Source organism: Tiliqua scincoides, chromosome 3 (genome assembly GCF_035046505.1).
Source record: "Tiliqua scincoides isolate rTilSci1 chromosome 3, rTilSci1.hap2, whole genome shotgun sequence".
Classification (NCBI taxonomy): Eukaryota; Metazoa; Chordata; class Lepidosauria; order Squamata; family Scincidae; genus Tiliqua; species Tiliqua scincoides.
The window spans coordinates 100,466,142-100,479,199 of NC_089823.1; the positions used below are offsets into that span (position 1 = coordinate 100,466,142).

The window sequence follows — 13,058 nt, forward strand, 5'->3', positions numbered from 1 at the left end:
GGAGGGAGGAAGGATTGAATCCTAAGTGAATGATCCACTCAATTTGCATGTGGAATTGAGGTATTTCTCAATTCAGCATTGACTCCCAATATGTGCATTCCAATAAGACCTTGTAATGAATGAATCATATCTCAGTGAAGCATAGTATTTTTCTCTTTCTGCCCTTGTTTAATAAATGATTCTTGTAGCAATTTAAATGTCGGCTTTAAGTATTTCTATACTTAATATTTCTGTATTATATTTAGAATTTCTGTTATATTTAGAATTGCTAAGGTTACTGAAATTATGTTCCTGTAAAGCATTACAATTTGACAGTTGAGACTAGGTTGCCATGTCCATCGCAAAAGAATCACATATGTTGGAAGAACTTTAACAGCACAACCCTAAGGCGCTCATGAGCTGGTGCAGCCATCCCCCACACTGGCTCAGAGTGTCACAAACATACCATAAGACACAATTGCGGCTATGTGAGAGCTGACTGGGCCTGCATGACCAGCACTGGCTCAGCACCACTGCATCCCATCCCTGTGCCTGCTAGCACAGGTGAGACTGTGTGGGCAGCACAGGTGCTGGGAGAGAACATAAGAACATAAGAACAGCCCCACTGGATCAGGCCATAGGCCCATCTAGTCCAGCTTCCTGTATCTCACAGCGGCCCACCAAATGCCCCAGGGAGCACACCAGATAACAAGAGACCTCATCCTGGTGCCCTCCCTTGCATTGGCATTCTGACATAGCCCATTTCTAAAATCAGGAGGTTGCGCATACACATCATGGCTTGTACCCCATAATGGATTTTTCCTCCAGAAACTTGTCCAATCCCCTTTTAAAGGCGTCTAGGCTAGACGCCAGCACCACATCCTGTGGCAAGGAGTTCCACAGACCGACCAAGCGCTGAGTAAAGAAATATTTTCTTTTGTCTGTCCTAACCTGCCCAACACTCAATTTTAGTGGATGTCCCCTGGTTCTGGTATTATGTGAGAGTGTAAAGAGCATCTCCCTATCCACTCTGTCCATTCCCTGCATAATTTTGTATGTCTCAATCATGTCCCCCTTCAAGCGTCTCTTTTCTAGGCTGAAGAGGCCCAAACGCCGTAGCCTTTCCTCATAAGGAAGGCGCCCCAGCCCCGTAATCATCTTAGTCGCTCTCTTTTGCACCTTTTCCATTTCCACTATGTCTTTTTTGAGATGCGGCGACCAGAACTGGACACAATACTCCAGGTGTGGCCTTACCATCGATTTGTACAACGGCATTATAATACTAGCCGTTTTGTTCTCAACTAGCCGTTTTGTTCTCAAAAGGGTGGTGAGAGGGTGATGGGAACGCATGGTGGAGGTGGGGAGGGGGCATTTTTGGATAGGGGAGGGTGGAACAAGGGCAGGATTAGGCCTGGGAGGGATGGGATCAGCGGTGGCGACACATGCTGTATCCAAGCCCCGTCCCAGGCCAGGCAGCCCTACATGGGGCTTCCCAGATTTGCGCCATTGATATAGCTGGCACAGATCTGAGGAATCCCTTGGGGTGGCTGGGGCTTTACCCCAGGTAAGGGGAATTATATTCCCTTACCCTGAGGAAACTTCCAGCCACCTCCTGAGCTGCACTGGATGCAGTGCAGGCCATGTGGGCTGGCTGCACCTGTGCAGCTTACGATTGGGCTGTAAAAAAAGAAAGCGTGGACCCTGTGCAGAATTTAAAGAAAAAGATTAAAATAAGGCTGTGGTTTTCAAACTCTCTGGGAGTTTGAAAACCGCAGTAAGTGCTTACAGGGGAGGGGGGAGGCAGCGGGGGCAGGGGGAAGGCAGCTCAGGGGGCTGCAGAGACTGGGATGTACTCACCAGTCTCTGCAGCAGCGTCCTGGGGCTGTGGGGAACCCTGCGTGAGCATCTGCAGGTCTCCCCAGCCCGCAGAAAGTGAAAGTGGAGTGATCGCACTCCACTTCCACAACACAAACAAAATGTGGGTACAAACAAAATGTACAAGAACTAAAATTTTGTGCCCAAAATTAAAAAAAAAGTGTAAAAACAGACCAACAGGATAATTTTATGCATGTCTATTCAGAGATAATGCTGCAATCCTGTAGATACTTTCCTAGGAGTACTTTTGAGTAGACAGGCATAGGGTTGTGCTATAAGCATATAATATTTTCTGTTATTTATTTGAAGCTCTAATCAACTCACTGTGATACAAATGGTGGAGAAGTAGGCTTGAGTATTAAAGTACATTAGAGACGTCTTTTAAGGGTCATTTGGGACTTGGAATCATTAAGAAGCTGGTCATCAGTAACTCCTCGTGATAAAAATATCATCCTAATCTGTTTCTGATTATTTGGGAAGAGCATAGCTACTGAACCTCTGGTAACATACTAGGGTTTTGTTTTACTCTCTATATTATTTATAAGTAGGCATCTAGGGTGGCTGTGCTCTGACAATAGATTTCATTCCCAATATGAGAGACATAGGAATATTTAATGAAATTGCTTTGAGGCTAGTGACAAAATATGTTTGTCTTTCAGATCCCCAGCTCAAGGGTATAGTGACCAGGTTATATTGCAGGCAAGGCTACTACTTGCAAATGCACCCTGATGGAAGTCTCGATGGAACCAAGGATGACAGCAGTAATTCTAGTAAGTGATTGTTCTAGGAAAATGTTCCCCTCACAGATACATTGAATATGTCACTATTCCAAGATGTACATGCAGGCATTGTTATTTTCTGTGATTTTTGTTTACTGGTGTGCATTTTGGTGAAAGGTTTTTTCCCCAGTTACATTCACAAATTGAAATGCAGGTAAATGTCTTAAAGGAATCTTTTCTCTTTCTTATCTGTGAATGAGAAATAACATATGAATTCAGGAAAATAACCATTCTACTGGAGACAGGAGCTTTGTATCCTGTTAGATTGGTTGGTTTCAAGCTTATCTAGAATAATTGCTAACTTGGTAATAATGCCATTGCTTGGCAACTTATTTGATGGTTTGTAACACAATACATTTCTGATGACAATACACTGAAATATGGAAAAAGTCTAGCGTGAGGAGCTGTGGAAGCAAACTTAGAATCAAATAATACTAGAGTTGGGGGGACCTTAGAGATCATCTTGCCATGGTTTGAGCAGCTTCTTGGCCCTGGAAGAGCCATGCATTCTTATAGCTTAGTCCGAAGTTGAAGACTGCCACTTGCTTTTATTCTTTTTTAAACGATTTCTTTTCATATGTACTATTAGAGAAGCATCTTGCTTTTCATAAATAGGTGAGCTTCCCAGTTCCGTTCCCTGTTGCAGCTACTGAAGTGCAAGTAGAATCTTGCACACATGAAGCCTGCACTGCAACTTCCTTAGCATCAGTCTCTTAGTCAAGCAGTGGAGAGCTATCCAACTGTGTCTTGTTTGCCACTGAATGCAAGTGTTCTCCCAGTTCTAGCTAAGGATGCATCAAGATTAAAGGCCTGACAGTGGTCCGATTCCCAAATGGTAACCCCTCTTATTCCCTATTCTCCATCAAAGCTCCTTATATGATGCGCTCTGTGTTGTAAAGGGGACTTCTTCAAAAGGCAGCACATACGCTAATGTATTTCTTTTGGACTTCTGGAATGACTGCCTAGATTTTTTTTTTTAAACTATGTGAATACATGTGAAGGAGGGTGCATGAAAAATGAATAGAATAAGAACAATAGTATTCTCAAGACAGGCTTTTTTATGGTTTAAAGAAAAATGGAGGGCCAAATGGGCACAATACTTAGAAGCCACCTCCTTGGTACTCCCTGTTTCACAAAACTGTGATGCAACTAAGGGCCCAATCCTATTTGCCTGCTGCACCACTGGAACTTGCACTTTACAGCAGTCACTAAAGGTGACCCACCATTCTGCATAGCTAGGCCACTGCAAGCACCAAATGGCTGTTGCCATGTACCAGCAGTCTGCAAAGAAGCCCTAGCACTGTTAAGTCACTGTGTGGGGTGTGCAGTAGATGTAATGGAGTGGGGAGGGGGATGTGCCAATACCAAGAAGAGGACAGTATCTTTAACAGCAGTGCTGCTGAGATTCTACCTTCCTGGGTCCATTTGGAAGTGCCAGCAAAATCACTGAAGCGGGTCCAAGTAGACCCATCATGGCAGCAGTGGTTTACCTTGGGCAAGGGAACAAATGTTCCCTTACCTGGAGGAGACCTTTGGGACTGCTCTTCCTATAGGATGTTGCTTTGTGCGCTCCAGTGGCGCGGCTGCATTGGTGTGGGGAGGGAGTTAGAAACGGTGTGTAGATCACTACATACTTATTCACACTGTTCCAGAGTCCTGGTCCTACCACTCACACTTTTAGAATGTTTGGGAGCCTGCAATACTTACCGTTTTGCATGACTCTAACTACATTACTGCACTTGTGTCCTTTAGTTTTCCACTCTAGAAAATCAGATGGGCTTCACAGTGCAATTAGCTGGCTCAAGGTTCTTTGTTTATCACATAGTTGGGGAAGTTGAAGATGATCAGACAGTAACAAAGGATAATGGCTACTGCATCTGGATGACTCAGCAGCCCATTCAGGATGCTAAGGCATCAAAGAAACCTCTGAGTTGTTAGAAGTGTCTTAACCAGGTAAAAAATGGGCAAAAAGGGGAAAGATTTTCAAGTATTGTCATGACTGTGTACTTCTTCCGGTGATACAACAAAATTCCAATATGGCTGCATTGCCTGGCAACCTAAATGAAACAAGGGAGAGGATGTATTGCATCCTCTGACAAAATTCAGCACGTCATGGTCCTCTTGCCACAAAGTGACTCCACCACTGATACACAAATTAGTCATGAACAGCTCATGAGTATGTAGGAGTCAAATCTTAACCAGAACATTTTATATTTTACTAAGCTGTTTAGGAATGCATTAGAGACAGTACTTGCATGATTCTACCCTCAACTTAGTGTTACTCATGTGAAATGCAATCCATTGTTACAGAAAAATGTGCAATTCTGGCACAGATGCAAGGCTAACAGTTAATACTATTTACTTGCAGAAGTTCTGCAATCCACGTCATTCCATATCAACTTCAAAACTCTAATTAGTGCAGAGAACCTTGTAATGCCTGTTCTTAAACTACCATTGAAAGTCCTTTCTTAATGTCTTCTAGCCCTCATAAAATTAACAGAATCTACTTTCCTCCATAAATTACTGTTCTAGCATATAATACAATCCAAAGGAGGTTTACTCAGAAGTAAATCTCATTGATTTTAGTGGAACTTATTACCTAGTAAGAGTGCTTAGGATTTTTATCATAGCTTTCCTCTCTTTCCCTCCTAGGCCTGACTTGAGTCATGCCCAACTCTCATGATGATCAATAATGAGCAAATTGTACATTTTCAAACATTGACTTTGTGGTGGTTGAGCTATCAAGGTCTCATTCTCTTTAGATAGCTTCTCCCAACACAAATTTGTAAGCGGCCTATTGAGAAAACTGCATGTTGTGTTGGCTATATAATTCTGCCTTTGTGTGTCCTAGGCCAGAATATACAGTACTCATTACTCAAGGTACATAAGAACATAAGAACAGCCCCACTGGATCAGGCCATAGGCCCATCTAGTCCAGCTTCCTGTATCTCACAGCGGCCCACCAAATGCCCCAGGTAGATATTTGATTCTACAATGCAGTGCCCAGTTTAGTTCTTAGCAATGGTGGTTATTGCCATTCAGCAAGCTGTTGGTGTGCAGCAGTTACGTGTGGTGTGAGAACCACTCCACTTGAGTTCTTTGAAAGTGCCTCCACCACAACTATGATCACAAAAACTTACAATCCATGCGTTCCAGCTGCTCAGAGTGTATGGGTTGTGTTCGTGCACTCACAGCTTTGGCAGTGATGGTGTCGTTTTTCAAAGAATCCTGGTGAGACATCGCTGCCTCACCTTCCACCCCCACACCGAACATTGCTGGTGTGTAATGGTTTGCCAGGCAGATCATGATATTTTCTTCATATCATTGCATAGTGTAACTAGAGGGTGGGCAAAACAGTAAATACTGTAGTAGTCACAACATGCTGTGTAAGTGGCCCCTCCCACCCACTGTCTGATCCATTCCGGGCAGTGATGGCGACACTGTTTGGTTCAGCAAGTGTCTGTGTGTTGCCATCACTGCCCAGAAGGGCTCCGACAGCAGTTGGGAGGGACCTTTAAGAAAAGCCCTGCTGGATCAGGCCCAGGGCTCATCTAGTCCAGCTTCCTGCCTCAGGGAGCATAGAAGACCACAAGATACTTGCATCTCACTGCTACTCCCCTGTATCTGGCATTCTGTTTACCCTCACACACACCCCAACAAAGACACTAAACTGCACTTGGGTTTAACTTGGGTCACTTCATTAAACACGTGACCAATTTTTAATGCATGAAACCTACTGAACACACCATCCCTCCCTTGCCAGTCTGGGGTAGGCAAAAAAACTGCCATCCATGGCCAGTTTGGATGACAGAAAAAAATTTCTACCTGGCCCTCATAATGAGCGACTAGCTAGACTGTACATACCATCATGGCTTGTAACTTATGATGGAGTTTTCCTCCAGAAATCTGTCCAATCCCCTTTTAAAGGTATCTAGGCTAGATGCCATCACCACCTCCTGCAAGAAGGAGTTCCACAGACTAATTATATGCTGGGTAAAGAAATGTTTTCTTTTGTCTGTCCTAACTCTCCGAACACTCAATTTTAGTGGATGTCCCCTGGTTCTAATGTTGTGTGAGAGGGTAAAGAGCATCTCTCTATCTACTCTATCCTTCCCATGCATAATTTTGTATGTCTCAATCATGTTCCCCCTCAGGCACCTCTTTTCTAGGCTGAAGAGTCCCAAATGCTGTAACCTTTCCTTATAAGGAAGGTGCCCCAGCCCAGTAGTTGTTGCAGTCACCCCTGTCAGTGAGCTGCATGAAATCCTCTGTCTCTGCTGGAGAGAAGGTGGAGTACCTCAAGACATGAGGGATGCAAACATCATCACGCTGTACAAGAACAAAGGTGACAGGGGTGACTGCAACAACTACCGCGGCATCTCTCTCCTTAGCTTCAATGTAGGTAAGTGTAAAGTAATGCACATTGGGGCAAAACAAAACTTTACATAAAGGCTAATAGGTTCTGAGCTATCCATGACAGCTCAGGAAAAAGATCTTGAGGTGCTGGTGGACAGCTTGATGAGAGTGTCAACACAATGTGTGGCAGCAGTGAAGAAGCCCACTGCTTCTTTAGCGTTGTAGGAAAGCTGTTTGCCCGAGTTGTACTAAAGAGGCTCCAGGTACTTGCAGAGAGCGTCTATCCAGAATCGCAGTGTGGATTCCGAGCCAACAGGTCCACCACTGATATGGTATTCTCCCTTAGACAACTGCAGGAGAAATGCAGGGAACAACGACAGCCACTCTTTATAGCCTTCATAGATCTCACAAAGGCTTTCGACCTGGTCAGCAGAGACGGCCTCTTCAAGATTCTCCCCAAGATTGGATGTCCACCCAGGCTCCTCAGCATCATCAGATCTTTCCACAAGGACATGAAGGGCACTGTTGTCTTCGATGGCTCCACATCAGACCCTTTTGACATCCGAAGCGGAGTGAAGCAGGGCTGTGTTCTTGCACCAACCTTGTTTGGGATTTTCTTCGCTGTCCTGCTGAATCAGGCCTTTGGAACTGCAACAGAAGGCATCTATCTCCGGACCAGATCAGACGGAAAGCTCTTCAACCTCTCCAGACTGAGAGCAAAATCCAAAGTCCAGCTGAAATGTCTGCGTGACTTCCTCTTTGCCGACGATGCAGCTGTCACTACCCACTCTGCCAAAGATCTCCAGCAGCTCATGGATCGTTTTAGTAAGGCCTGCCAAGATTTTGGACTGACAATCAGCCTGAAGAAAACACAGGTCATGGTTCAGGATGTGGACTCACCTCCCTGCATTACAATCTCTGAGCATGAACTGGAGGTTGTCCATGACTTTGTGTACCTTTGTGTACCTTGGCTCAACGATCTCCGACACTCATTCTCTCGATGCCGAGCTAAACAGGCGCATCGGTAAAGCAGCTACCACGTTTTCCAGACTCACAAAGAGAGTCTGGTCCAACAAGAAGCTGACGGAACATACCAAGATCCAGGTCTACAGAGCTTGCATCCTGAGTACACTTCTGTACTGCAGCGAGTCATGGACTCTTCGCCCACAACAGGAGAGGAAACTGAGCGCTTTCCACATGCGCTGCCTCCGACGCATCCTCGGCATCACCTGGCAGGACAAAGTTCCAAACAACACAGTCCTGGAACGTGCTGGAATCCCTAGCATGTATTCACTGCTGAAACAGAGACGCCTGCGTTGGCTTGGTCATGTCGTGAGAATGGATGATGGCCGGATCCCAAAGGATCTCCTCTATGGAGAACTCGTGCAAGGAAAGCGCCCTACAGGTAGACCACAGCTGCGATACAAGGACATCTGCAAGAGGGATCTGAAGGCCTTAGGGATGGACCTCAACAAGTGGGAAACCCTGGCCTCTGAGCGGCCTGCTTGGAGGCAGGCTGTGCAGCATGGCCTTTCCCAGTTTGAAGAGACACTTTGCCAACAGTCTGAGGCTAAGAGGGAAAGAAGGAAGGCCCATAGCCAGGGAGACAGACCAGGGACAGACTGCACTTGCTCCCGGTGTGGAAGGGATTGTCACTCCCGGATTGGCCTTTTCAGCCACACTAGACGCTGTGCCAGAACCACCTTTCAGAGCGCGATACCATAGTCTTTCGAGACTGAAGGTTGCCAATACACAATACACATACACATTGAAGCACATCTGCCATTTTGCTGCCTGTTTGGAGAGATCCTTCTGGCGCTCTTCACAATCCCTTCTGATCTTCATCAATTCCTTAGTCAGGAGAGACCATTTGGGTAACCTCTTACACAGCGTGTTGTGGCACCTTCAGTACTTACCATTTTGTTCCCCCTAGCTATGCATATACATGTATGTGACCTCTAATCCATATTACAGCTAATTTCAACCCACACTTCGAGAACTGGTGGAGTAAAGCAATTGGTTCTTCTAGCTCAGTACTGCCTATACTTAGGCTGCATCAGAAACTGTCTGGGGTTTCAGACAGGGGTCTTTCTAGCCCTCTCTGGAAGTTCCAGTGATCAAGCCTAGTTTTTCATTGCTTTGTGACTCTCTTCCAAACTGTTTATGACCCCACTTGGGATTGCAACCCACATTTTGTGAGAACCCTGATGTAAATGAAATAAAATATTCAACCCAGCAATAAATCAACAATGTATAAAAGCAAAATAAGAACAATACAAGCATATCATTATAGAATGACATTGACATTCAACAGAAGATCAAGCATAACAATTTGATGGAAAGTTCTCCCTTAAAAACTGCCAGGTGATAAAACCATATACACATTACCTAAAAGTCTGGGTAGGAAAGATGGCTCTTAAGTGCCCATGTAAAAGCAGGAAAGATTTGTTGTGTCTCCCCAGGGAGTGAATTTCAAACTCACAACACTGCCATGCAAAAAAGCCTGGTCTCTTGTTCTCACTAATCAGTTGGTGTCAATGAAGCCAGAGAGCAAGGCAGATGGCAAGGACTGGATAACTTTACATGGACAAAGGTGTGTACCAGTTGTGATTTTCAGAACACACATAACATGTGAACATGGGGGAATCTATTACATATTTAGAAACCAAGTGTAGTGGCCCATGGCACAACTGAATCAGCTGCCATATAAGAGAGAGGGAGGTAGGGGAGAAGGTGCAACAAAGAACTTTTATTGTGGGGATAATAATTGGGTCATGGAACAGGAGTCTCTCAGTTTTACTCAGAAGGAGTGCCTGCTCAGTGGGTACTGCAGCAGCAGTTTTTCTGTTGCACTTAGAGAAGCGAAGCAGGGAAGAAAAGTCTGCAAAGGAAAGAGAGCTGTTGGTTATTAGTCCTGGGTGCTGGCTTGTCACAGTGGTTCATGGAGAGAATGAGGGTGCTTCACATAGCATCGGTGGGTCAGCTACAGAAACAGAGCAGTAGCAAAGCAGAAAGAAAGGCAAAGGGATGGCATACATAAGGAGGCCTGTGACCCAGCTTTTTATACCTTACATTCCATAAGATTGTATGGGATCTTTTGTGGGATGAAATTAAGGAAACTTCTTTTGTGATGGCCCTTGATCCCCAGCCCTCAATGGGTGTTTCTGTAGTTATTCGCCCTACCAAGAGTGCAGCAACAAACTTTCGGCTTGCTCTGGAGGTTGGGGCCATTAACATAGACTCCTTGCTTGAATTTAGCCATGAAGTTGGTGAAGTCAGCTGTGGTTAGAGACCCCCATTTTGTCTTTCTGTTTACTTCAAGTCAGAAAGCTCCTAAGATGTGGCTTTTGTTCATGGCTTTGGTTGGTTGGCAACCTTCAGTCTCGAAAGACTATGGTATAAGCCTATAGCACCTGGTATTCCCAAGCGGTCTCCCATCCAAGTACTAACCAGGCCTGACCCTGCTTAGCTTCCGAGATCAGACGAGATTGGGCATGTGCAGGGTAACAGTTGCTGCATATGGCTTTGCATGTGCTGGGCAAGCAAGGCACAGCCATTCGTGCAATTTTCCAAGAAACGAAAGAAAGACAACCAAGCCAGCCAGCTAGAGTGGAGGCTGGCTATATGAGTGCTCTGATGAATCAAAGCATATCCTTCTTTGAGGCCTGTGGGATCTGAGGCCTCTTCTCTTCAGTCAAAATCAGAAGTCGAAGCACTGTTGTTGGTTGTGCTCTCTGGGCAGGCACCAAATGCCATATTCATATGCATACAAGCATGTTACACATCACACACACATCACAAAAGAGTTGTCTGACAACAGCAGGTCATTACCTGGCCCCTGACCATGTTGGGAATCATGGAAACTGTTGTCATGGGGAACAATTTAAAGCAGTTACTTTTGTGCACCGATGTTGAGTCAAAGCTGACTGCTCTGTCTCAGTTACTGTGAACCCTTATTGCTGTAACGGTTAGGTAGGTTTATGAGGAAGAATTCAGGAGGAAAGGGTTAAGTTTTTCTAGTTTGCAATAACATGGTTTGTAACATTAGATGTTTTTATACTTGACAAAGCTAACCTTAGAAATGGTTGAAAAGGGTACTGTTTTGGTAGAGGACCCAAACCTATCCAAATTTCCAGTACCAGTGCAGCTGCAATGCAGCCCTGAAGCAATGGAACAAACATTCCCTTACCTTGTGGAGGCCTCCATAATTACCCTCCCACAACAGGATGCAGCACACACCTTATTGGCATGGCTACACCATTGCTGGAAAGTTGGTTAGGATTTGACCAACTAAGAGCCCAATCCTATCCAGACAGCTACCAGTGCATCCTGTGCTGCATTTGATCAGGCTGGAGGTCTCCGAGTAAGAGGACATTAGTCCCTTATCTGGTCTCTGCCAGTAACTGGGGATCCAACTGTGGCATTGATTGGGGTGATGCAGGCCTCCCCACAGCTGCTATTTACTCCCTTACGGAACGTTTATAACACTCAGCAGTGGTGCTAGGCCAGTGGAGGATCGGGCTGTGATTGCCAGCCTGCAGCAACTTTTGATACTAGTGTTTAAGCCATCTGTAGTATAGAAATTTGATTTCTAGTATCTAATAACAGTCTAATTTGCTGTATTCTGGCTGCATTCTTAAAATATTTTCACAGGTAGGGCACTGCACAGGGATGTCAATCTCTGTTATTTCATAGGAAATACTGCTGGTCTATCTACATCTATAAAATATACATATACATATACATATATGTTGGGTAGGTTTGAGAAAGGGGGGCAGAGATATAATTAAGGTGCGCACACACACCTTAATTTGTGTTTTTAAGTCAGCAAAATCATTTATGCATTTTTCTTTGCTTATATGTGACAGATCTTTGTGTTTGTTTTTTACAGCATTGTTCAACCTTATACCAGTGGGACTTCGAGTTGTCGCTATCCAGGGTGTAAAAACAGGCTTGTATATAGCCTTAAATGGAGAAGGGTTCCTTTATACATCAGTAAGTAATACTGCCAAATTTATTAACTCTTCTACCATAAGGTGGATCCAGTTCACAGAAAATCTTACAGGATTAAGAGGCCTAAAGGTCAGCTGATATTTTGGATGGATTCTAGGCACCCTTGAATTTAATGGAAAGATTTAGACCATTGTCTTGAAAACACTGTAGGGTATCCTCAGTACCTCTTCTCATGCTTTGTTCTCACTGAAGTGTTATTCCTGCCTGCACTATGAAGGTAACATTAGTTCTGGTTAATATTAGAAGAGCCCGTGTTGCAGTCTTTTCCACACTAGTACCACTTCTCTTGGGGCAGCATTGGAGTAGTTCATGTAATCTGGGGCTTCTGTTGTTACCTTTGGCATATAGGATTGAGATGTGCTGCAGCAGCACCAGTGTGACATGAGAAGGGGCCAAATTCTCACTCAGTATACACTGCTGTCTCCTAGATCCTACCCTGAACCAGCCCTGCCCCCCATCCCAAATTGCTCCTACTCTGGAGGAGTCTCTGTTGTACATTCAGGGCCTCTGGTTATTTGCACTGGTAGCCCCGAAGCACATGACTGTAGCATGGCTTTGTGTCAGTGTCCCAGGCTTGAAGATATTTAAAATTTATTTATTTAAAACATTTATATATAGCCTTTCCAAAGCTCAGGGTGGCTAACAAAATTCACAATCAGTAAACCAGCAATAATAATAAAACATAACAATTAATCAATACAATTTCAAACACATTAGTGTGCACCCCCCTTCAAGCACCATAGTATCATAGGGCTGAATGTAAATTAGCAATAGATTAATCTACTATGAGTGAACCTCCAACATAAGACAGTGAAAACGGCATTAAAACCAAAATAAAATAATAAAGCCAGCATCAGCTTGCCCCCCCCCACTTTGCCACTTCCTCACCCACCCAAAAATGACAGGGATGTACTGGAGTCACTGCACCAGAGTCATAAGTCAATTCACAAATCGCCAACCCCCTGACTAAACTGTACTCACAAGTCATAACTGGTGGCCATTTTGACTCAGGCCAAGCTGCTTATAGGGTCATTTCTGACTCAAGTCTGAGTCATT

At 44.6% G+C, this 13,058-nt stretch overlaps 1 protein-coding gene and 1 pseudogene across 4 annotated transcripts in view; one reads left to right on the forward strand and one right to left on the reverse strand.

The window, feature by feature from the left end:
• The window catches only part of LOC136644003 (fibroblast growth factor 14), a 346,427-nt gene that overhangs the window by 258,397 nt on the left and 74,972 nt on the right, over positions 1 to 13,058 (forward strand). For all 4 annotated transcript variants that reach the window (XM_066619460.1, XM_066619462.1, XM_066619461.1 and 1 more), the window contains 2 exons: positions 2,514 to 2,624; positions 11,881 to 11,984. In XM_066619460.1, the coding sequence (XP_066475557.1) occupies positions 2,573 to 2,624; positions 11,881 to 11,984 (156 nt within the window). In that variant the 5' untranslated portion in view covers positions 2,514 to 2,572. The remainder of the gene's footprint in view (positions 1 to 2,513; positions 2,625 to 11,880; positions 11,985 to 13,058) is intronic.
• LOC136646346 (5S ribosomal RNA) lies at positions 10,391 to 10,510 on the reverse strand (annotated as a pseudogene).